Consider the following 18,588-nt stretch of genomic DNA (forward strand, 5'->3'; position numbering starts at 1 on the left):
TTTTGTTTTAAATTAAATTTCAAAGTTAAAATAAAATAAACTTTTCCACTTCTAGAAGATCAAAATAGATAACATGATATTCCTGTTGTGTTAACACAATAGTCACAATAACGGAACAATGAGAGCATAGTCTCAAAGACTATCCAGAGGTGGAAAAACCCAAAGTAGGTTACACATTTGTCTGCAAATATGAGAAGGTCTGGAAGTGGCGTTAGCTTCAGATGTCCCAACTATAAATACGTCGGTTTATTGGATGGTAGAATCAGAATCCCAAGCCCAGCTGAAAGAGAAGTCAACATGCGATCAGTTCTTGCGCTATCTTTGGCAGTCCTGGCCACCTTAGTTGTCCTGTCATCGCAGGCATCTACGCCCGCCTCTAGCTCCACCTCCCCATCGAGCAGTTCCACCTCCCCGTCGAGCAGCTCCACCTCCCCATCAAGCAGCTCCACCTCCCCGTCGAGCAGCTCCACCTCCCCATCAAGCAGCTCCTCCTCGACATCCGACAGCGCAACCACCACGACCACCACTACCACCACCACCACTGCTGCGACCACCACCACCGAGAAGACGAAGAAGAGGCATCGCCGCAGGCACCGCAGGAGGAGGATCATCATCATCCGGGGAGGTGGAGGTGGTCGGGGAGAAAGGCGTCGCAGGGAACGCGATGACGGCGGTGACGATGGCGGTCGCGTCGTGAGGCGCATCCGTGTGCGTGAGCGCCGAGTTGGTGGCCGTTTTGCCCGCTTCTAAAGATCCTGTCCATCATGTACGATTCTCAATGAAAAATAAAGTCAGAAACTGTATTTGCAAACATACAAATTGGTTTACTTCTTTGATTAGGTCCGAGTGTTCTCAAAAGGGTTCCATTTTGCAGATCCAAAAAAGATAAGATGGGCATATGTCAGAGATAGTAAACTTCATTGTCAAATAATCTAAAGAGAGTCAAAGCTAACTATTTTCCCAATCAAATATTAGAAGGAATCCAAAATGTGTATAATCTTTTAAAGATATCCCTTACACCAAACAAGGATACCCACAAAATAAAAAAAAAATTCTTTATTGTTTTGGATTCACTAAATGGTTCCGGATCACGATTATTTGAAGGGTTGATTTGATTTAAAATTCTGGCCAATGTTTTGGGTTCTAGAATAGGGGCTTATGGATGCCACACTCGTCTGGTTTCTTGAAGACTAAGGCATAAGTGAGGACGGGATGTTAATTATGAATGCTAGAATTTGTATTGTTGGCTTAACATTGTTCCTCATTAGTAATGAGTCATTACACTTTAGATTTAGCTTTATAATAAGGTTTCAAATCGAACTTATATAATTTTCATAGATTAGTGGGTTAACAACACCATAGGCACTAGTAAAGGATTCTGTCTACAGTTGAATAATTCCGCCACAAACTTTCGCTTTTAAAAACACAGGGCGGCAACACTACTACTATATTGACCGCAGCCGTTTGCATTTATGTTTTTTGACTATGATTTCTTGAACTGGTTTCTCCATTAAAAAAAATCCTAAAATTATTCTAAGTATGGGGTTTGAAAGACAAAGAGTGTATCTTTTAAAAAACTTTTACATCAAAACATTCAGAAGGGAAATTATTACACTCAAAATAAATTTAACCCTAAATTTTAGAAAATCACCATTAAAATTTCTTTTTTCTAAATACAAGAAAGTTATTTCAAAATCTAAGGAAATTTTTCTTAAGTCAAGAAAGTTTTCCTTAAATCCAGGAAGTATTTCTTAAATGTAGAAACTGGTTACCATGAACTAAAATCACCCTAAAATCTAGAAAAAATGCCCTTAAAATTAGAAATAATTTTCTAAAAAATAGAAAGGCAAACGAAAATAATAAAATATTTTGGCAACACTTTTTCTAAAAATGAGTGCCCTAACCCTAAAATTAAGCTAACCCTAAATAATAGAAATATTTTCTAAAAAGTAGAAAGTTTTTCTAAAAAATAGAAATAGTTTTTTTCACATGCTCTGGCACACCAAAATGTTCAATGCCAGAACTTGTCAGCTGCCGGGCGGCTGTACTCGTAGCGCAGACAGTTAAAGCGCTTGGTTAGAAATCGAATCGACCCTGGTTCGAGTCCCAGAGCAAACTATTTTTTACCTTTTTTTTTAAGTTTTTTTTTTAAGTTTTTTTTTTTTAATTTGTTTTTTTACTCTTTTTTTTATTCCTTTTTTTATTGATGGCAAGCGGTAAACCGAAAATAATTTGGTTTATATTTAGCTATTTACTATATACTACACATAATATAAATTGCGATAGCATAAATATATACATAAGTATATATGTATGTAAATAAGTAAAACGCGAATGGTCAAAATTATGCAATTAGTATTCAAATGTATTCTCCGCTTGACTCTTTACATACAATGCTCGGTTTGCCACAGCAAATTTAAGTGCTACAATGGCCCAGTATGTAGGCCGTTCGCTCCTCGCGCGGGAGACCCGGGTTCGATTCTCACCGACGGACAAGTAAAAATGTAAGTTTTTTTCATGAAGATATTAACTAATATTAACTAATCATAATTTCTACATTCCCAATCTTTCGCAGTCCCGTAGTCCACATTTACAACAACATTTGGCTTTGGTTAGATAAGAAATCCAAGCGCAAATACATAATAATAAATACATAACCTTTAACATTCACAATATACAAGACTCACAACGCCTGCATATGTATATAGGGAGGAGTACATAATATAAACGTATATTCAAAAAAAATCATGATTGAACATGTTTTTTTGTTTTGTTTTTAATTTCTATTTTTTTGGAAAATTTCCTACTTTTTAGAAATTTTTGCCCTTAAATTTAGTAAAATTACCCTAAAATTTAGAAATATGACGTCAAAAAAATCAAAAATATAGAAAAATGTGACCCTAAAATTTAGGGCGAGCTTGTCTTGAAGACAAAAGTAGGGCGATTTCCTTGACTTTAGGGTTAATTTTATTTTGAGTGTATATTTATAAATACATTTTATATACTTTATTTCATTTATATATTCCTATTTTAATTATTCTAATTATAGCTTTATTCAAGTAACTATATGAAGTAAGCCTAACCAGAAGACTAAGTAAACACCCAAAACTTTTGATAAATTTGTTGAAGCGTGTACATATTTGCATAACTGAGTGCTAAGCTAACATTCAGACTACTGGTAGTATTTAACAAAAGAATTCAAGTCAATATCTGGATAGAAAAGAACACAAAATTTCTAATTAAACAAGCCAACAATGAACAGGGCAAACGTAGCCGAAAAATTAGGAACGCCAATGGTGGAATAGGAAAATATGGTGGCTGCGAATGTTATTTTTAATATCGGATTAAAATCTGAAAATTTTCCACTCCCTTGACGTAGTCAACCAGCGTGTAGAAGGGCTATAAATGGTGGGGTAACCGAATTAATCTCCACACTTCTCTTCAAGTACCTGAACTCGAATCACTTACAACATGAGGCTCCTGCTCGTCCTTTCTTTGGTCATGGTGGCCATCTGCCTGACCTCCGTTCACGCCTCTGCCGATTCTTCCGATTCTTCCGACACTTCCGATTCTTCCGACTCTTCCAACTCTACCGACACATCTTCGGGTTCCGATGAGTCTGACAGCTCCAGCGGCGAAAGCTCGGAAGTTTCTTCCTCGACCACCACAACAACAACCACAACAACCACAACCAAAGCCCCAGAGACCCACAAGAGGGTCCATCGCCGAAGACACCGCATCATCAGGAGAATCATCCGGGAGCGCGCAGCCGGTAGAAGACGCCGTCGTGGTTAAACCAAAAAATGGTTTATAATATGTTCAACACCAAAAATGAAAATATGATTCCTTTACCCACCATTTTGGATATTAAGAAATCTATACATTATCTTAATTTGCGCTCCTCGATTTTAAATCAAGCTCTTCCTTTTCTAAGTATTCATAAATCCGGTCTTGCAGATTCGTTCAACCATAGGAATATTGATTTTACTGTCTATCAAAGCAATAAAATATAGAAATTTTCGAATTAATTTTCTTTATTAAATATTTCAAAGTTTCCTCAAAATAAAAAAAAAAAATGTTACGTTTCTTATTGATGATCTTTTATGGAGCATATATAGTGAGTTCACTTTTATTTTTTGGTTCACCACAAGGTAATTGAGGGATATTATTATTACTATATTAAATTAAATTAATATTTGTTATATTTCCATCAGCTGAAGGACGTCCGTTTTACGTTTACTTTACCTCAATTGTGATTATTCTTCTGTGGCCGATTTTTCACATTTTAATATTAGTTCTGGTCTGGTGTAAAGATGTAACTATTAAAATATTAAAAAAAATACTTACAAGTCATTCGTATCATTGCAGCGGTTCTTAACACCTTTGAAATTTATCTCCTTCGCTTGGTTAATTGCATCCCACGTCATTGCATTGTATCTTTTGCTCAATGTCAACAATGCTATCGATTGGTACGACTTTTTGGGTACGCAATGGTGTAGTTCGGGTAAATGGTGGATAGGATTTCTCTGGACTTTTTTTGTGTATAGTAAGTTTTTTAAAATTTTTAACCATTCCGCTAACGACCTACCGATCCTTACAATTTTTAAACAGATGCGGCAATTGCAAGTTTTGTGATCCAGATTTGTTATGTCACCAACTACGATACTTGGTGTTACATTTTGAATTAAGATTATAAAAACTTTTTATACTTGTATAAGTAACAAATGTAAAGACATTATTACCGACGAAAAAAGTAATATTTTTAAATTTTTAATATTTGCGCAATGGCTTTGAAATATTTTTAGATAATGCTCATACGACACGTATTTCGCCTCTTTTATAGACCATTTCTAAGACCATACTCTTTTTAAAATATTAATAATTATTTTATTGTTTCTATATTTTTTATATTGTTTTTATATTTTTGAAAAGTTAGATATTTACACGAACTCTTTTGTTAAATAAGACACCAGTAGACATGGAACCCTCCACTCATTTAGCAAATATTTACACGCTTTAACAAATTAAACAGATTTTTTACTATTTATTTAGTCTTAACCATTAACTTGCTTTAAATTTGGCAACAGAGCTATAATTAGAATACTTTAAGTGGAAAAAGTTTATGGCATAACCCAATGAGTTTTGAACTTTTTGTTGCATACTTTTTGAATAACAATTTATTTCAGTGAAAGGTTTTCACTCGAGTGGGAACCTCAAAAAATTAACTATAGTTCATTTATTATATATTTATAAATAAATTGCTTTTTAAAAAAATGTTCACGAAAAATCGCAGGTTATTGAAAGAATTTTTTGTTGTGTTCTTTACCCATAGAAAGATATGAAATATATTTACTGTCTTTCTTTTATATTTTTCAAAACAATATAAATAATGCTACCACTACCAGAAGAACTGCAGCTTTAAATTCGCAATTTTGCAGAGTTGGGAATTTCAAAGCACGTCAGATATTTGTTCTGCAAACAAGCTAGATCTGGTATAACTTTAGATGCCCTTACTATAAATAGCTCGGTCCAGTGGCTGGTGGAATCAGAATCTCGAGCCCAGTCAAAAGAGAAGTCGGAATGCGTCCTATTCTTTTGCTATCCCTGGTGGTCCTGGCCACTCTGGTTGTCCTGTCAACGCAGGCAACCACATCCACTGCAACCACCGCCGCCACCACAACGACCACTACCACAACCACTACCACCACCACGGCTTCCTCAACCACCACCACAACCACCGAGAAGACCAAGAAGAAGAACCGCCTCCGCGAGGAGCGCAGGCGCAGACTCCGCAGAGAACGAAGAATCGAAAGAGCAGAAAGGAACCGCAGGAACCGCGACAGAGATGGCGTTCGTATCGTGAGGCGTTACCATGTTCGGGAGCGCCGGTACAGACGTTACTAGAAACATGTAGTGTTCTTAAGGGGTTATATACCTTTTTTTTTTAAAAAAAACGAAATTTTTTTTTTTGCTGAATCTTAAAGTATATCCCCTAGAGAACATCTTCCCAAATTTTCATACAGATCCGAATAATAGTTCGATAGGAAAACAGCGATTTGACGAGCTCGACTTCAATAGTTGCAACGTCAATGTAAAACTTTGAATGCGATTATCTCAAAGTCGTGTTTTTCCAAAAGTGCCTTCGCTGTGACCACGATTGCGCAAGAACTATTTGATCGATCTTCTTCAATTTTTTTTTAAATTATTCGTAATGATTGTGCCGAGTTCGTGAACGATTCAGTTTTTATGCGCGAATTTTAATTTCGCAGATCAGAATTTTTTAATAAAATTTTTAGAACTTGAAAAATCAACTTTTTGGAAAAATTGTTACTGTATGCAGAAAAAAGGAAATATTCTTAAAAGTAATCGTTCACGAACTGGAAATAATACTATACTAACTAAAATTTTTTGGTTTTTTGATATCAGTTGACCTGCTGGACTTCCATCGTGGTCACCGCAAGCCGCTATAAAAAAAAAGGGTTCCGAAAGAATTGCCATAACTTCGTAAATTATTAATATTTTTTCAAGAACAAAGGCTTGTTGTTTCGATAAAAACATGTACTATCAATAAATAATAACTTCACCGTCATAAAATAATTGCTACACACCAAAAAAAAAATCCAAAGTTCCCTCAATTTTTTCGCTCAAAAAAGGTATATAACCCCTTAAAAAAAATAAACGACGAGCTCAAAAAATAGTTCTGTTTTTTAATGATCCTTAAGGACCTTAAGATTATTTTTAGGATCTACGCATTGGCTTTTAAGTTTACTACTCATACGCATTGTTGCCTATTGTTACATATTAACTTTTTTTTTAATTTTCCTAACATCAGTTGCTAAGACCAGTATTCAACCTACCAGAACTTTATAGAGAAGATTCAATTCTGTTTACAATCATCGTTGGTGTTAAAGGGTTAACATGAAAAAGCAAAAACAAAGTAGTACCCTTTTTAAAGCTAACACACATTTCTTATATTTTTCCAAATATTTTTCACTTTTCAGATTTTTAAGGCGGGCAAAAGAAATAATAAAAATATTCCAAATGCCCAAATACCTTTTAAAACTGACCCAGAATAAAATTTTGACTTTGGTTGCAAATGAAGATGGCGACATAAAATGTTTATTAAACATTTAAAAGGTAAAGCCTAGACCTTTTCTGAAGTTTTATGACCTAAATTAACTTTTGGAGGAAATAACATAACCGATTCGTATTCTTATATAAAGCCGCACATCCGTAGGCCAGTTTTAACAGTCTCATCTGGAAATTCTTAGATGATGGCATCCCTTGGCAATGACACAAAGACTGTCAGCTACTTTTATCCGTTTCCGGATAAGGCGGACGAACGGACGCGGGATTGGCCTCTGGTGGAGTCGCCTTGGAATGTTCCCGTCCTGCTGGCCGCCTATTTTCTAATGGTTTACTATGGTCCCAAGTGGACATCGAGGTGAGGTGGCCATCTATCTCATCATCCAATTTAAATAACCAGACGAAACCTGGACCCACAGGCACAAGCCGCTGCAGCTGAGAGTGCCACTGTTCTTCCACAGCGTTTCCATGATCCTCCTGAATGGCTATATCTGCCTGGAACTCGTCAGCCAAACAAGAGCCCTCGGCTATAGCCTTGGATGTCAGCCCTGTCGGGTGAACTATAGCCCTCAAGAAATGCGGGTAAGTTGCTGCTAAAAGAGAGAAAAAAATTATAAATTAGTCCTTGAGAAGAAAGTGCTTCAAAGCGTAAAGCTATAGTTTAAATTTAAATTTAAAATTTAAATGCTGACATGCGCCAATGTCATTTTGATGCATTTGTCCATTATTGCAAAATGAATTAAGATACTAAGGTGGCTTTTATAATAAAAATTTCTAAGCTGAACCGACAAGTTTTATTACTATTGCGGCTTTTGAGCTCCATGCATGTTACGGATCCATTTAAATTAAGTGGCAGTAACTAAGAGCAATTTGGCTACCAACGTTGTTGATTGTACCACTTAAACTTCAAATCATAGAGATCAGAATTAAAAACTAACACACTTAGAAACTTAAGTTAACCATTAGTCAAAAATATGACTAGATTATTCACCAAATTCTAAATTGTTGTACCTTTTATTTAGAACTAGAAGCTTTAAAAAATAATTTCAATCATTTGTTGATCTAAGAATTATTTCTTCTGCAAAGGTTTTATAATAATGATTTTATAAAATAACATGTCTTTAGACCTGTTGCCAAAAAATTAAAACATGCTTTTATGGTAAATCAGATTGCCACGGCCCTTTGGTGGTTCTACATCTCAAAAGTACTGGAATTCGCGGACACGGCTTTCTTTATCCTGCGCCAGAAGTGGACGCAACTGAGCTTCCTGCATGTGTACCACCACAGCACCATGTTTGTCTTCTGTTGGGTCGTGGTCAAGTGGGTGCCCACGGGTTCGAGTGAGTCCCTAGTCTTAATATATTCCCCCTTTTGGTATATCTATTTTTTCCCCATCAGCTTATGTGCCTGCCATGATCAACTCCTTTATACACATCATTATGTACAGCTATTATGCGCTGAGTGTCCTAGGTCCTCGCGTCCAGAAGTTCCTGCGGTGGAAGCGCTATTTAACGCGTCTTCAGCTTGTGCAGTTCATCTTCATTTTCCTCTGGGCATCCCAGATGCTTCTCCGGGGCTGTGAGTACGGAACCTGGATAACCTTATCGATGGCCATCTACTCGCTGCCTTTCCTCTTTATGTTCGGAAAATTCTATGTCCAAAATTACAGAGTAGCAACAGTCGAGAAGAAAGCTAAGTAACACGAGATAGTAATTTGATTTTGCAAAATTATGCTAATACTAAACTTATTATCACATGTTATATTAACTTCCATTAAAACCTGACACAGAAAATAAAGCTTGACTTTAGACACCAATTAAGATGCAGTCATGAAATGCCAAGTGAAAATCGGAAAGGCAAAACCCAGACCTTACCCAACGTTTATGCTCCAGCGACATCTAATTAAATTTGGGGGAAAAATATCAACGCATCAGCGGAGCGATCATGGTCAAAATTCGTATATAAGAGGTGAATGTGGGAATGCGGCTTAGTCAGTCGGATCTGGAAATTCTTAGAGCACATATTCGATGGCATCGTTTGGCAATAATACAAAAATATTAAGCTATTCGTATCCGTTTGCGGATTTGGCGGATGAGAGGACGCGAAATTGGCCACTGGTTGAGTCGCCCTGGAATGTTCCCGCTCTTCTGGGCCTCTATCTAATGATGGTCTACTACGGACCCAAATGGACAGCCAGGTGAGAGCTCGTAGTCATCCATCCAACCAGTTATTACAATTGCCCACTGGCCATCCGGACTCTCAGGTACAAGCCGCTGCAGCTGCGACTGCCTCTGTTCTGCCACAGCTTAGCCATGGCCTGCCTGAATGCCTATATCTGTGTGGAACTCTTCACGGCGACGCGGGCCCTCGACTATAGCTTCAGCTGCCAGCCGTGTCGGGTGAACCATAGCCCGAATGAAATGCGGGTAAGTTTCTTATTGGTTTGATGATTAAGTATTTCGTCTTCTATGTTTCTTAGTCGTTTCGTAATGTCCTTCTTCTCACTTTGTAATGTTCTAATGTTTGCGTTGGTGTGGCATATTCCTTCATCAATCTGTTCAATTTCTGATTGGCTTGTGTAATTGTTTTAATTTTAATTTTGTTATTTTTAATGTATTCACTTTTCACTGATACACTTACTATTATTTTTGAAATGATTTACTTTTGTGAGCAAAAAAAAAAGTTGGTGCCGCAAGTTAGCCAAAGTTATGAACTCTAGTTTTCCAACAGATAGCCGCGGCTTTTTGGTGGTTCTACATCTCGAAAATACTGGAATTCGCCGACACGGCTTTCTTCATCCTGCGTCACAAGTGGAGCCAACTGAGCTTCCTTCATGTTTATCACCACAGCACCATGTTTGCCTTCTGCTGGATCTTCATCAAGTGGTTGCCGACGGGTTCAAGTGAGTGCCTGTTCTTTCATGGGTTCTCCCTTGTGAATATATCCCTTTTTTCCAATCAGCTTATGTACCATCTTTGATAAACTCCTTCGTCCACGTCATAATGTACAGCTATTACGCGCTGAGTGTCCTGGGTCCTCGTATCCAGAAGTTCCTCTGGTGGAAACGCTACTTAACTGGCCTCCAGCTGCTGCAGTTTACCATAGTCTTGATGTGGGCTTCCCAAATGGCTTTCCGGGGCTGTGACTACGGATCCTGGCTAACGCCACTTGGAGCTGCATATATGGTACCTTTCCTATTTATGTTCGGAAGATTCTATGTCCAAAAGTACAGGATATCAACAGTTGCCAAGAAAGCAAAGTAAATCAAATTAATATTGCTAACAGTAGAATGTCTTTCTTCGTCTACACTTTTATGGTAATAAAAATGTACAGTGTGATTTATTATATTTATTTCCTGACTAATTTAATTAGTTTTTAAAAGACGAAGAATGACTTCAGTTTGTTAAAGTAGCAAATGTTAAGATTCTATGAAAATACGATTTGTTTATAGTTTCAACGTTACACTTTCAGTGGTTATGGCGTTGTATATAAAAGTATTATCGATGGGCTTGTATTGTTTGGTAATGATCTTGATCACCTCCTGGGCAGCACAGCCACCTGTAAGGAAAAACAAAACAATAGATGGATATCACATTACCCCTAATAAGGAAAACATTTACCTATAAAAGCCGACACTGCATGCAACTCGGCGCCGCCGTATCGACAAATCTCGTGCAGCACATCGTCGCTGATGGTGGCATGCATGCCCAAATCGCCCAGCATCTTGGCGGCGATGCTCTTCAGGCGTCCAATGTCCTGCTCCACGATGCACTCGCCGGGAATGTTGCCGCACTCGCTGAGGAAACGCTCGTAGGCACGCAGTGCAAAGTTGTAGGCCGTGAGGTTGCCCTGCAGCTCGTTGTCCTCAACTGGAAATAATTATTTTAAGGTATTTTAAGGGGATTTCTGCAATAATATTCGAATCCTAACCTAATGACAGCAGGCGACTGCTCTTCTCGTATTCCTCCGCAATGCGCGTGCCCCGTATGACCGCCAAACCGGCTGCTTCCCGGCAAATCAGTCGCACACTTCTCTCATCAATGCCGTCGGCGGGCAGGGCCAGCTGCTTGAGGTACTCCTGGCACTTGTGGTACACCTGGTCGGCATCCTGCAGCGCCTGTTGCCGGTAGATGTGCTGCAGGGCGATGTACGAGTCCGTGTTGGCCGTCATGTCGGGCAGAACGCCGGGCAGGGGCAAAAAGCCCTCGTTCTCGTGTATCACAAAGTGCTTAAGGGCCTTGGCCATGATCCAAAAGACGTTGCTCTGTGAAGGCAATGGAAATCTCTAAAATATATGTATGGAAAGGGAAAGGGAAACTAGATTCCACCTTCTTGTTGAGCTGTTCACAGGCATCATCCTCGAAAATGGCTTTCAGGCCCTTGGGAACCTGCCCTGCTCCAAAAGCTGTATTCACCGCCTTGATGGCCTCCTCGTGGTTCTCCTCGTCCGCCTTCATCTCCTCCCTGATGGTCTCTCGCAGCTGATTCTTCTCCTTGTAATTTCGCGGCGTTTGAGCCCCGTCCGCCTGTTGTTTCTGCCAGACATTTAGGTATTTGTGGAGCACCAGCAGCCAGGGCACCTTGCTGGTCACCTCGGTGCCATCGAGGTGCTCCCGCAGAGCGTCAAACGGATGCTCGAGGCGCAGATCGAACTGCCTGTTGTCCGGATGCGCCTCCACGATGCAGTGCTCGCGCAGCTGCAGGCGAATGGTGCCCAGCATGCCCAGGGATCGGCAGTAAATGAGTGGCACATTGACCGCCCACAGGCGTTCGGCCAAAAGGAGCAATGTCTGCTCGTTCAGATTGGAGGCGATGACCAGGTCGAAGCTGTCGAAGAAGTTGGGCCTGTTGGCCAATATATAGTCGGCACTCTCCTCCACATAATCGCCGTTTACATCGGGATTTAGCTCCTGGAGCAGCTGCATGCAGGCGAAAGCTTTGGATTTGCAAAGATAGCTGGAGTCCAGGAAGAAACTGGGAAAGAAAAGGGTTTACTATGGTGTTTAAGGGTTATGTAGGGTCACTACCAACTTGTTGCCCAGGTCCTCCTCCTTGACGGTGCTGCCGTCGGCCACAGTGAAGCCTCCGATACCAGGTAGCACCAATCCCTTGGTAGTTTCACAGCCCACGGCCGTCACATTCACCAAACAAATGGTGGCCGCCTCCAAAAGAGTCTGTCCATGCTCGCCCCACAGCCTGCAGAGCACTTGACAATTAGATTACCACCTCTATAATCTATATATTTCCCACCTGATTTGTCTATCATATTTCTTGCTTTTATCCGAAAGTTCCGGTGATTTGGGCGCTGGAGAAGACATTTTGCCGAGACGAGATTTTTGTTTTGTGCAAAATACGCCGGTTGCTTTGGAGGGCTTTCCAACACTACTCGCCAATTGAAAGTGTTGCAAAGCGCAGGCAGTTTTTTAGTTAGTATTAAAATAACACTTTGGCAATTTTTTAACTCTTGCTTATTCAAAACATTTATTGACTATTACGTATTACATTCCTTTTAATTTTATTGCATTAGACTACATCTACGTACAGGAAATCAGTCTTTACAAATAAATTGTATAAACAGTTGATAAATAATAAAATAAAGTCTGAGCGAACCGAAAACAGGAAAACAGTTTTTGAGTTAACATTCCAAGGCTATTTATGGTTGAACTTGAATTTAGTTGTTCAATTAATTTAATAATACCGCGAACTGATTGTTTGCTGGGCAGTGTGAGCAGCGCGCTTTCCAACACTGCGGGGGCTTGGAAACAGCTGTTCGGTTTTCGTGTAATTTCACAACAAAACAACATCTGCGTCGCTGCGTTTCCTGCAGCATTTTTGTTAAGTTTCGATCGGATTTAAACTATATACAGATCAGAATTATCACGGAGAGGATGCCGGCCAAGAGGAGAACTGCAAATGCGGCGTCGACCAGCAAAAATTCCGATTCCCCGATGAGTCCGCGGTCCGACGATCCAGCGTACCAAGAAAAAAGAAAGAAAAACAATGAGGTATGTAAGTTTCGGTTGTAAACAGAGAGCAGGTCTTTAAATAAAGATTAAGAAACATGTTGCTGGCGCTGCGGGGCCCCCAGAAGTCCCCAAAAATAGATGAACACTCTATTGATTTATTCTTATTCTCGGATTCTCAGGCTGTACAGCGCACACGCGAAAAGACCAAGAAATCGGCCGAGGAACGGAAGAAACGCATCGACGATTTGAGAAAGCAAAACGACGCCCTGAAAGTCCAAATCGAGCAGGGCGAAAAGCATATATCCACGCTGAGAGACCTGATAATTCAGGGCGAGAAAACGGAGGACGGCCACCGCATCATCCAAGAGATTCTCGCCGGACCGGATCCCGATGACAATGACTAACGAGGAGCTGCTCCTGATCTACATTATAATATTCACCTACTTTTAAGCTTTATATACTTTCTATACCATGTTAGCCTTAACTGTTCAACTAATTCGGTGTAACTTCTCGAATTCGATTATCATTTTTAATCTTTATTTATTGTCTAGTTACGGACAATTGCAACCTTATCATAGAATTGATAAGGTGTAAAAAAATAAAATGACTTTTAAATATTTTAAAATAATTTGAAGCACTTAAAAGCTAAAACATGTTAAAATCTTTAAAACCACATAAAATAAAGTAGAAATAATATATCGGTAAAAACTGTTTGCCTTTCCTTATTTTTTGGTCAGTACAAAATAAAGTAACTTTTAGCACCACCCAAATTACTTTACAATTTGTATCTTATTTCTCTTATTTCTAGTAAACTAAAATTACAATTGATAGTCATAATGCATATCCGCAATATTAGATTTATGACTCATCGTGGTTTTAGATCACTAATTGTGTTGATAATAATGTATTTTATTACTTTTGGAATTATTTATGTCAGCAGGGCTTACACAAAAAAAATAAAAAATGTAGATTTCAACATAAAATTCGTTAAATATATAAACTTATCAGAAGAATTATTTTTATCAGTACCAGCATGCACCGACTTCTCACAAGTTTGTATTCTCTTATCATAACCAATAGTCTCTGGGGTCTGAAGAAGTAATTGAATACCAAGATAACCACTTAAATCTCAGAACTATACCGTAGCCCATATTTCCTCATCAGAAATAAAAAGTTTAACGACTTCTTAAGTAGAATTTCCGGGAAATCACATACTAACCGTCGTAAACGTCCAGCTTTTCCATGTGCAGGCTGAAGACCTCGTCCATTTTCGAGCTATTAGAACTAGAACTAGAACTATTGTGAAAATCTCGTAGTGCCCAAAAGATTCGGGTGTCCCGTTAAGTCTTGCTCTCTTTGTTGTTGTTGCTACCGTCTCTTTGCTTCCTCCGCCTCTCCCAAAACATTGATTTATTGCACTTTTCGCACATTCATTTGATGCACAATAATTCGACGGCGGTTTAATTTGGGGTTTTGGGTTTCGTGTCGAGATAGAAGTTGTATTGTGGCGTTTTTTTTTTTCGCGTTCAATAAATTGCCGAGTTCCGCCAATTAGCACATCACCCGCACACTGATTTCCGATCTGATTTCAATTTGAAGTTGCTCACATGGCACGAGGCAAAAAGCGAAATGTGTTGTCAGTTTTTGGAGCGTTGCTTTGTTGTATCTGTCTAGACGGCCGCTGAACGTGTATTTCCTTATTTTTTATTTATAATTTCACGTAACTTATTTTGGTTGTTTTGGTCTCTCGCTCTCTCTTTCGCTGTAAGGCCAAGGCTTGCTCTCTCGCTCTATTCTCTCTTTTCGCCAGTGTTGTAAAGTTGGCGGAAGGGAACAGCTGATCGTTAAAAATGTTTACATTTTAAGCTTTTTATTAGAAAAAACTCTTTTTACATTAAAAAGGATAGTTTTACAGCACCTTCTGGGAATTTTCCCTTTAGGAAAATGCTTTAAAGCATGAGAAAATCGTGAGGGAGTTTAAGTACAATTTTGCTGTGACCGTTTAGACTTGCGGGGATTTATATACAACAGACCAGGTCACACTAAAATATTTAAATTTGAAATTTCAAAAATAAAACAGAGTATAAATCGGATAAATATAGAATATTCCCCCCCCAAATAAAAACACATAAACTTATCCCTTTCATTTGACAACAGTGCCATTCGACACTGTTATTAAGTCCAAAAAACACAAAAAAAAATAGTCAGGAGTACAAAAGTTATATTTCCAAATAATGCTACAAAATTTAGTTGAGTAATAATGCTGTTGCCCGTAAAGAACTATCAGACCGCCGAAGACGACGCCAATCCGAATGTAACCCTCCTGAAACGCCAGATAGCCGAGGATGGAACTAAAACACAGGCGCTGCTGCTTCAGGCGTTCCGCTTCGAATTGCTTAATGACGCCAATGCGTACCCGATCCTCCAGGATCAGCTCCAGCGACAGTCAGTCGCCAGGAGTCGTTAGACCGGGTCAAGAACCCATAACCTCCCCTGCAATACAAAGTACCCTTGAGAAACCCAAAAAATCCAAGGGATTCTTTTCATTTCTGTTTGGAAAACGGTCGCGTAAGTCCAAGAAAGTTAATCATTTAAATGGGCACAACTTTCCGTTTGCGGAACACGACGTCAGAAAGCTAATTCGTCTGTACTGCAAACATGACAACCTGTATAACCCTAAAAACCTGTACTATGGCAACAAAGAGATCGATGAGGATTGCTATAATGACATGATGCGATCTTTTCCGGGACAAAGCAGCTCGCAACTGAGATCCTGCATCGAAGAGCTGAGAATTCTGTTCGAAAGGGAATATACCATAATTGAGGGAGCCCGCAGGAAATACGGAGAAATATTGACGCCTTCTATTCGCTACTACAATGAATTTCTTTTCCTGGTGCCCCATCTCTCGATAGATTTTGAAAAAGAACTTCCTGACAGTGGATCGAGTGCGATGTCCGCCGGTAAACTTCCTTCCACGGACCTAAAAAATCAGATAGCCACCACGGAAATGTTGTGCCATAAACTGACGAATTTCACTGGTTTTCCCTTAGCTGCTTTTCCTGGAAGTGTAATACTAAAGAGGCTAAAGAAATCAAATAGCAAGGAAAGGGAAAACAGGGATATTCAGGATCTGGATCAGCAAAATCAGGAGAAAGAAAAATCCAGTGAGCAAAAGGATGAAATGAAAGTGGAAAATCAGGACAAGGAGCAGAAGGATAAGGAGGATCAGCAGCAAAAGGTCACATTTTCTCCTTCATCGGAGGAAAAGTCCATAGATTACAGTGAAGAAGGAACCAGCCGAAATAGGATAACCTCCGATATGTCCACCCAATCGTCTTACTACGTGAATGAACAGGATCTGAAAACCACAGACTTGACTTGCTCCTGTCGATCGGATGCCTCTCAAAAACCAGTTGCCTGCCCCTGGCGACCGGAAAATACTCCTTGTGTGGATAAATGTCAAGGGGTAGTATCGAATTCTACCCAAAAATCAGTTGCCTGCCCCTGGCAACATGAAAATGCCCCCTGCTTACCCGCATGTAGAGTAGATCCCATGGAACTCTGCCCGAAATCAAATGAATTAAAGGAAAATAAGAGCTCCGATAAATCTGGAAATAACCAGCAAGTGCAGATGCTCTGCGACATGATACGAACCGAACTAAGCAGTGCTCCGGATTTCATATATTTCGATGCCAAGTGGCGGATCATAGAGATCTTAAGGGAGGTTCACAAGCGCCAGTTGGTTTATCAGAAGGCCGTTCCTCAACTTAATCCCCGTCGACCAGTGCCGCCAAAAAAGCGACTCTCTGGAGAGCACAATATACAAGTTAAAAATCAAAAGCCCCAGGAAAAACCAGGAGCCCCGGGGATTTGCGATCATCTGAAGTGCCCTTACTGCATCCGAAACAATTGAAATGGAACTGAAACCTTATACTTTACTATCAGTAATAACCCTGATCCACTTAGTAAAGAGATAAGCCAGCCGATCAACAAACAATACTTTCTTTCAGACGCAAAAACAGTTACAACTTGGAGAGCCATGGAGCTGGACGAGCTGATCAGCTCCAAGCTACTCAAAAATTGGCCGAGTTTTCTCATCTGTTTGGGACTCTTTTGGATCCTTAAAAATGTGATATATAAGAGGAGTCGAGGCCCCCAGAGATTTACTTTGGAGGAGCCAGACGAGGAGGGTGAGCAATTACAACCTTATAGGTAATGGAAAGCTTACTGATTTAACTTCCCAGTTGAAGATTTAGAAGACCTCGAGGATGAACTGCAGCCAGCTCTGGAGGAGAAGCCCCATGTAGCCTTTGTTCCCGGCCAGAATCTCAATCCAAATGGAGCGGAGCGTTTCTATCAGCTAATCCAAGGACGTCGCAGCATTCGCTCGTTTAGAAGTGATCCCAAACCGGATCTCAGTGTTATAGAGGACTGCATTCGGGCAGCGGGAACTGCTCCCAGTGGCGCCCATACAGAACCTTGGACCTACTGCGTTGTGGAGGATGCGGAACTCAAGCAATCCATTCGAGAAATTGTGGAGCAGGAGGAGTTCATCAACTACAGCCAGCGGATGCATCAGCAGTGGGTCACCGATCTACGACCCCTGCAAACCAATCATGTCAAGGAGTATCTCACAGATGCCCCCTATCTTATACTGATCTTTAAGCAGACCCATGGACTATCGAAGACTGGAAAGCGGAAGAGGCATTACTACAATGAGATATCTACTTCAATTTCGGCTGGGTTCCTTTTGTGTGCCCTTCAGGCAGCAGGACTCTCGACCCTCGTCACCACTCCTTTGAACTGCGGTCCTGCCTTGAGATCCCTCCTCAAGCGCCCTACAAATGAAAAATTACTTATTCTACTGCCCGTAGGGTATCCAAAAATCGACTGCACAGTTCCGGATTTGGAGAGGAAGAATTTGTCGGATATTATGGTTACATTTTAAGGTATTATTACGTCTCAGCAGTTTACAAAATAGTTAAATAAAGATAAACAGAATTAAAATTAAATTATTCATTTTATCTTAAACGATAGTTTCCGCCATCCCTGAATACCGATATTTGGCCGCTTACAACACTACTCTCCTGCGCCGTTGCCAACACTACCGATAACGATAACAAAAAGTGACACAAAAGCAAAGGGAAAATTTCTTTCGGTCGTGTGCTGTGTGTTCAAATTCCAAATACCCAGCCATCCCGTGTTAGCCGTGCGAAGGCCCCCGCGTTGGTGATTATATTGTATAATAATATAACTACTGCCCAACCAATCGAGCGGAAATCGCGGCGACTGCTCTCAAGGTGGCCCCGTAGCTAATAAGTGTTCGCGAATGAGAGCAAAGCAGATGGCGGAGAGCGTCCCGCGCTTCAGTGTGTGTGTGCGTGAACGAGTAGAAAGCGGCGGTAAAAACCTTTGCGTGTAACCCACAAAAAAAAACACCCGATTCCAATATCAAAAACATAATATATTGCCCATTGAAAAATAGGCAACGATATTGCGCGGGGAAATTGGAAAATCCATTGGAAATCGAGAGCA

At 40.0% G+C, this 18,588-nt stretch overlaps 9 protein-coding genes across 10 annotated transcripts; 7 read left to right on the plus strand and 2 right to left on the minus strand.

Annotated features, from left to right (window-relative positions):
* Nucleotides 1-164: 164 nt before the first annotated feature.
* Nucleotides 165-819, plus strand: LOC108056340 (protein new-glue 3-like). Its single transcript, XM_017140087.3, has one exon. It carries the CDS (start codon nt 190-192, stop codon nt 748-750), a length of 561 nt encoding a protein of 186 aa, XP_016995576.2. The 5' UTR covers nt 165-189; the 3' UTR covers nt 751-819.
* Nucleotides 820-3,471: 2,652 nt separating this feature from the next.
* On the plus strand, nt 3,472-3,795 carry LOC123003462 (uncharacterized). The gene has a single exon (XM_044396036.1). The coding sequence runs from the start codon at nt 3,472-3,474 to the stop codon at nt 3,793-3,795; it is 324 nt and encodes a 107-aa protein (XP_044251971.1).
* Nucleotides 3,796-4,456: 661 nt separating this feature from the next.
* LOC108056338 (protein new-glue 3) lies at nt 4,457-5,904 on the plus strand. The gene is made up of 2 exons (XM_017140085.2): nt 4,457-4,504; nt 5,524-5,904. The coding sequence occupies exons 1-2, from the start codon at nt 4,457-4,459 to the stop codon at nt 5,902-5,904; spliced, it is 429 nt and encodes a 142-aa protein (XP_016995574.2).
* Nucleotides 5,905-7,264: 1,360 nt separating this feature from the next.
* On the plus strand, nt 7,265-9,100 carry LOC108056368 (very long chain fatty acid elongase 4). Its single transcript, XM_017140138.3, has 4 exons — nt 7,265-7,444; nt 7,506-7,668; nt 8,255-8,426; nt 8,485-9,100. Exons 1-4 carry the CDS (start codon nt 7,272-7,274, stop codon nt 8,784-8,786), a joined length of 810 nt encoding a protein of 269 aa, XP_016995627.2. The 5' UTR covers nt 7,265-7,271; the 3' UTR covers nt 8,787-9,100.
* On the plus strand, nt 9,092-10,404 carry LOC108056366 (very long chain fatty acid elongase 4). Its single transcript, XM_017140135.3, has 4 exons — nt 9,092-9,283; nt 9,350-9,512; nt 9,817-9,988; nt 10,048-10,404. The coding sequence occupies exons 1-4, from the start codon at nt 9,114-9,116 to the stop codon at nt 10,347-10,349; spliced, it is 807 nt and encodes a 268-aa protein (XP_016995624.2). The 5' UTR covers nt 9,092-9,113; the 3' UTR covers nt 10,350-10,404.
* Nucleotides 10,405-10,510: 106 nt separating this feature from the next.
* Nucleotides 10,511-12,471, minus strand: APP-BP1 (Nedd8-activating enzyme E1 regulatory subunit APP-BP1). The gene is made up of 6 exons (XM_017140134.3): nt 12,337-12,471; nt 12,118-12,282; nt 11,415-12,060; nt 11,017-11,350; nt 10,707-10,955; nt 10,511-10,644 (listed from the first exon to the last, which is right to left on the minus strand). Exons 1-6 carry the CDS (start codon nt 12,402-12,404, stop codon nt 10,532-10,534), a joined length of 1,575 nt encoding a protein of 524 aa, XP_016995623.2. The 5' UTR covers nt 12,405-12,471; the 3' UTR covers nt 10,511-10,531.
* Nucleotides 12,472-12,577: 106 nt separating this feature from the next.
* On the minus strand, nt 12,578-14,811 carry LOC108056370 (uncharacterized). Its single transcript, XM_017140141.3, has 2 exons — nt 14,272-14,811; nt 12,578-12,993 (listed from the first exon to the last, which is right to left on the minus strand). The coding sequence occupies exons 1-2, from the start codon at nt 14,318-14,320 to the stop codon at nt 12,944-12,946; spliced, it is 99 nt and encodes a 32-aa protein (XP_016995630.1). The 5' UTR covers nt 14,321-14,811; the 3' UTR covers nt 12,578-12,943.
* Irbp18 (Inverted repeat binding protein 18 kDa) lies at nt 12,957-13,820 on the plus strand. Its single transcript, XM_017140139.3, has 2 exons — nt 12,957-13,091; nt 13,232-13,820. Exons 1-2 carry the CDS (start codon nt 12,975-12,977, stop codon nt 13,454-13,456), a joined length of 342 nt encoding a protein of 113 aa, XP_016995628.1. The 5' UTR covers nt 12,957-12,974; the 3' UTR covers nt 13,457-13,820.
* A 386-nt stretch (nt 14,812-15,197) lies between the features above and the next one.
* Nucleotides 15,198-18,065, plus strand: Iyd (Iodotyrosine deiodinase). 2 transcript variants are annotated; one of them, XM_044395866.2, is made up of 3 exons: nt 15,198-16,925; nt 17,091-17,243; nt 17,298-18,065. In XM_044395866.2, exons 1-3 carry the CDS (start codon nt 15,398-15,400, stop codon nt 17,999-18,001), a joined length of 2,385 nt encoding a protein of 794 aa, XP_044251801.1. In that variant the 5' UTR covers nt 15,198-15,397; the 3' UTR covers nt 18,002-18,065. The 2 variants fall into 2 exon arrangements, with proteins under 2 accessions (XP_044251801.1, XP_070070526.1); XM_070214425.1 differs by having other exon boundaries at nt 16,856-16,997; nt 17,064-17,243.
* The last annotated feature ends 523 nt before the right edge of the window (nt 18,066-18,588 follow it).

Source organism: Drosophila takahashii, chromosome 3L (genome assembly GCF_030179915.1).
Source record: "Drosophila takahashii strain IR98-3 E-12201 chromosome 3L, DtakHiC1v2, whole genome shotgun sequence".
Taxonomy (NCBI): Eukaryota; Metazoa; Arthropoda; class Insecta; order Diptera; family Drosophilidae; genus Drosophila; species Drosophila takahashii.

Coding starts and splice junctions, on each gene's coding strand:
- LOC108056338 (XM_017140085.2), top strand. CDS start 4,457: ATGCTATCGATTGGTACGACTTTTTGGGTACGCAATGGTGTAGTTCGG. Junction 4,505..5,523: donor TACGCAATGGTGTAGTTCGG/GTAAATGGTGGA, acceptor TACTATAAATAG/CTCGGTCCAGTGGCTGGTGG.
- LOC108056368 (XM_017140138.3), top strand. CDS start 7,272: ATGATGGCATCCCTTGGCAATGACACAAAGACTGTCAGCTACTTTTAT. Junction 7,445..7,505: donor GGTCCCAAGTGGACATCGAG/GTGAGGTGGCCA, acceptor CTGGACCCACAG/GCACAAGCCGCTGCAGCTGA. Junction 7,669..8,254: donor ATAGCCCTCAAGAAATGCGG/GTAAGTTGCTGC, acceptor ATGGTAAATCAG/ATTGCCACGGCCCTTTGGTG.
- Irbp18 (XM_017140139.3), top strand. CDS start 12,975: ATGCCGGCCAAGAGGAGAACTGCAAATGCGGCGTCGACCAGCAAAAAT. Junction 13,092..13,231: donor AAAGAAAGAAAAACAATGAG/GTATGTAAGTTT, acceptor TCGGATTCTCAG/GCTGTACAGCGCACACGCGA.
- APP-BP1 (XM_017140134.3), bottom strand. CDS start 12,404: ATGTCTTCTCCAGCGCCCAAATCACCGGAACTTTCGGATAAAAGCAAG. Junction 12,283..12,336: donor AAATATGATAGACAAATCAG/GTGGGAAATATA, acceptor AGTGCTCTGCAG/GCTGTGGGGCGAGCATGGAC. Junction 11,351..11,414: donor GTGAACAGCTCAACAAGAAG/GTGGAATCTAGT, acceptor TTGCCTTCACAG/AGCAACGTCTTTTGGATCAT.
- LOC108056370 (XM_017140141.3), bottom strand. CDS start 14,320: ATGGACGAGGTCTTCAGCCTGCACATGGAAAAGCTGGACGTTTACGAC. Junction 12,994..14,271: donor AAAGCTGGACGTTTACGACG/GTTAGTATGTGA, acceptor CCGCATTTGCAG/TTCTCCTCTTGGCCGGCATC.
- LOC108056366 (XM_017140135.3), top strand. CDS start 9,114: ATGGCATCGTTTGGCAATAATACAAAAATATTAAGCTATTCGTATCCG. Junction 9,284..9,349: donor GGACCCAAATGGACAGCCAG/GTGAGAGCTCGT, acceptor CCGGACTCTCAG/GTACAAGCCGCTGCAGCTGC. Junction 9,513..9,816: donor ATAGCCCGAATGAAATGCGG/GTAAGTTTCTTA, acceptor GTTTTCCAACAG/ATAGCCGCGGCTTTTTGGTG.
- LOC123003462 (XM_044396036.1), top strand. CDS start 3,472: ATGAGGCTCCTGCTCGTCCTTTCTTTGGTCATGGTGGCCATCTGCCTG.
- LOC108056340 (XM_017140087.3), top strand. CDS start 190: ATGAGAAGGTCTGGAAGTGGCGTTAGCTTCAGATGTCCCAACTATAAA.
- Iyd (XM_044395866.2), top strand. CDS start 15,398: ATGGAACTAAAACACAGGCGCTGCTGCTTCAGGCGTTCCGCTTCGAAT. Junction 16,926..17,090: donor ACCAGGAGCCCCGGGGATTT/GCGATCATCTGA, acceptor CAACTTGGAGAG/CCATGGAGCTGGACGAGCTG. Junction 17,244..17,297: donor GGAGGAGCCAGACGAGGAGG/GTGAGCAATTAC, acceptor TTAACTTCCCAG/TTGAAGATTTAGAAGACCTC.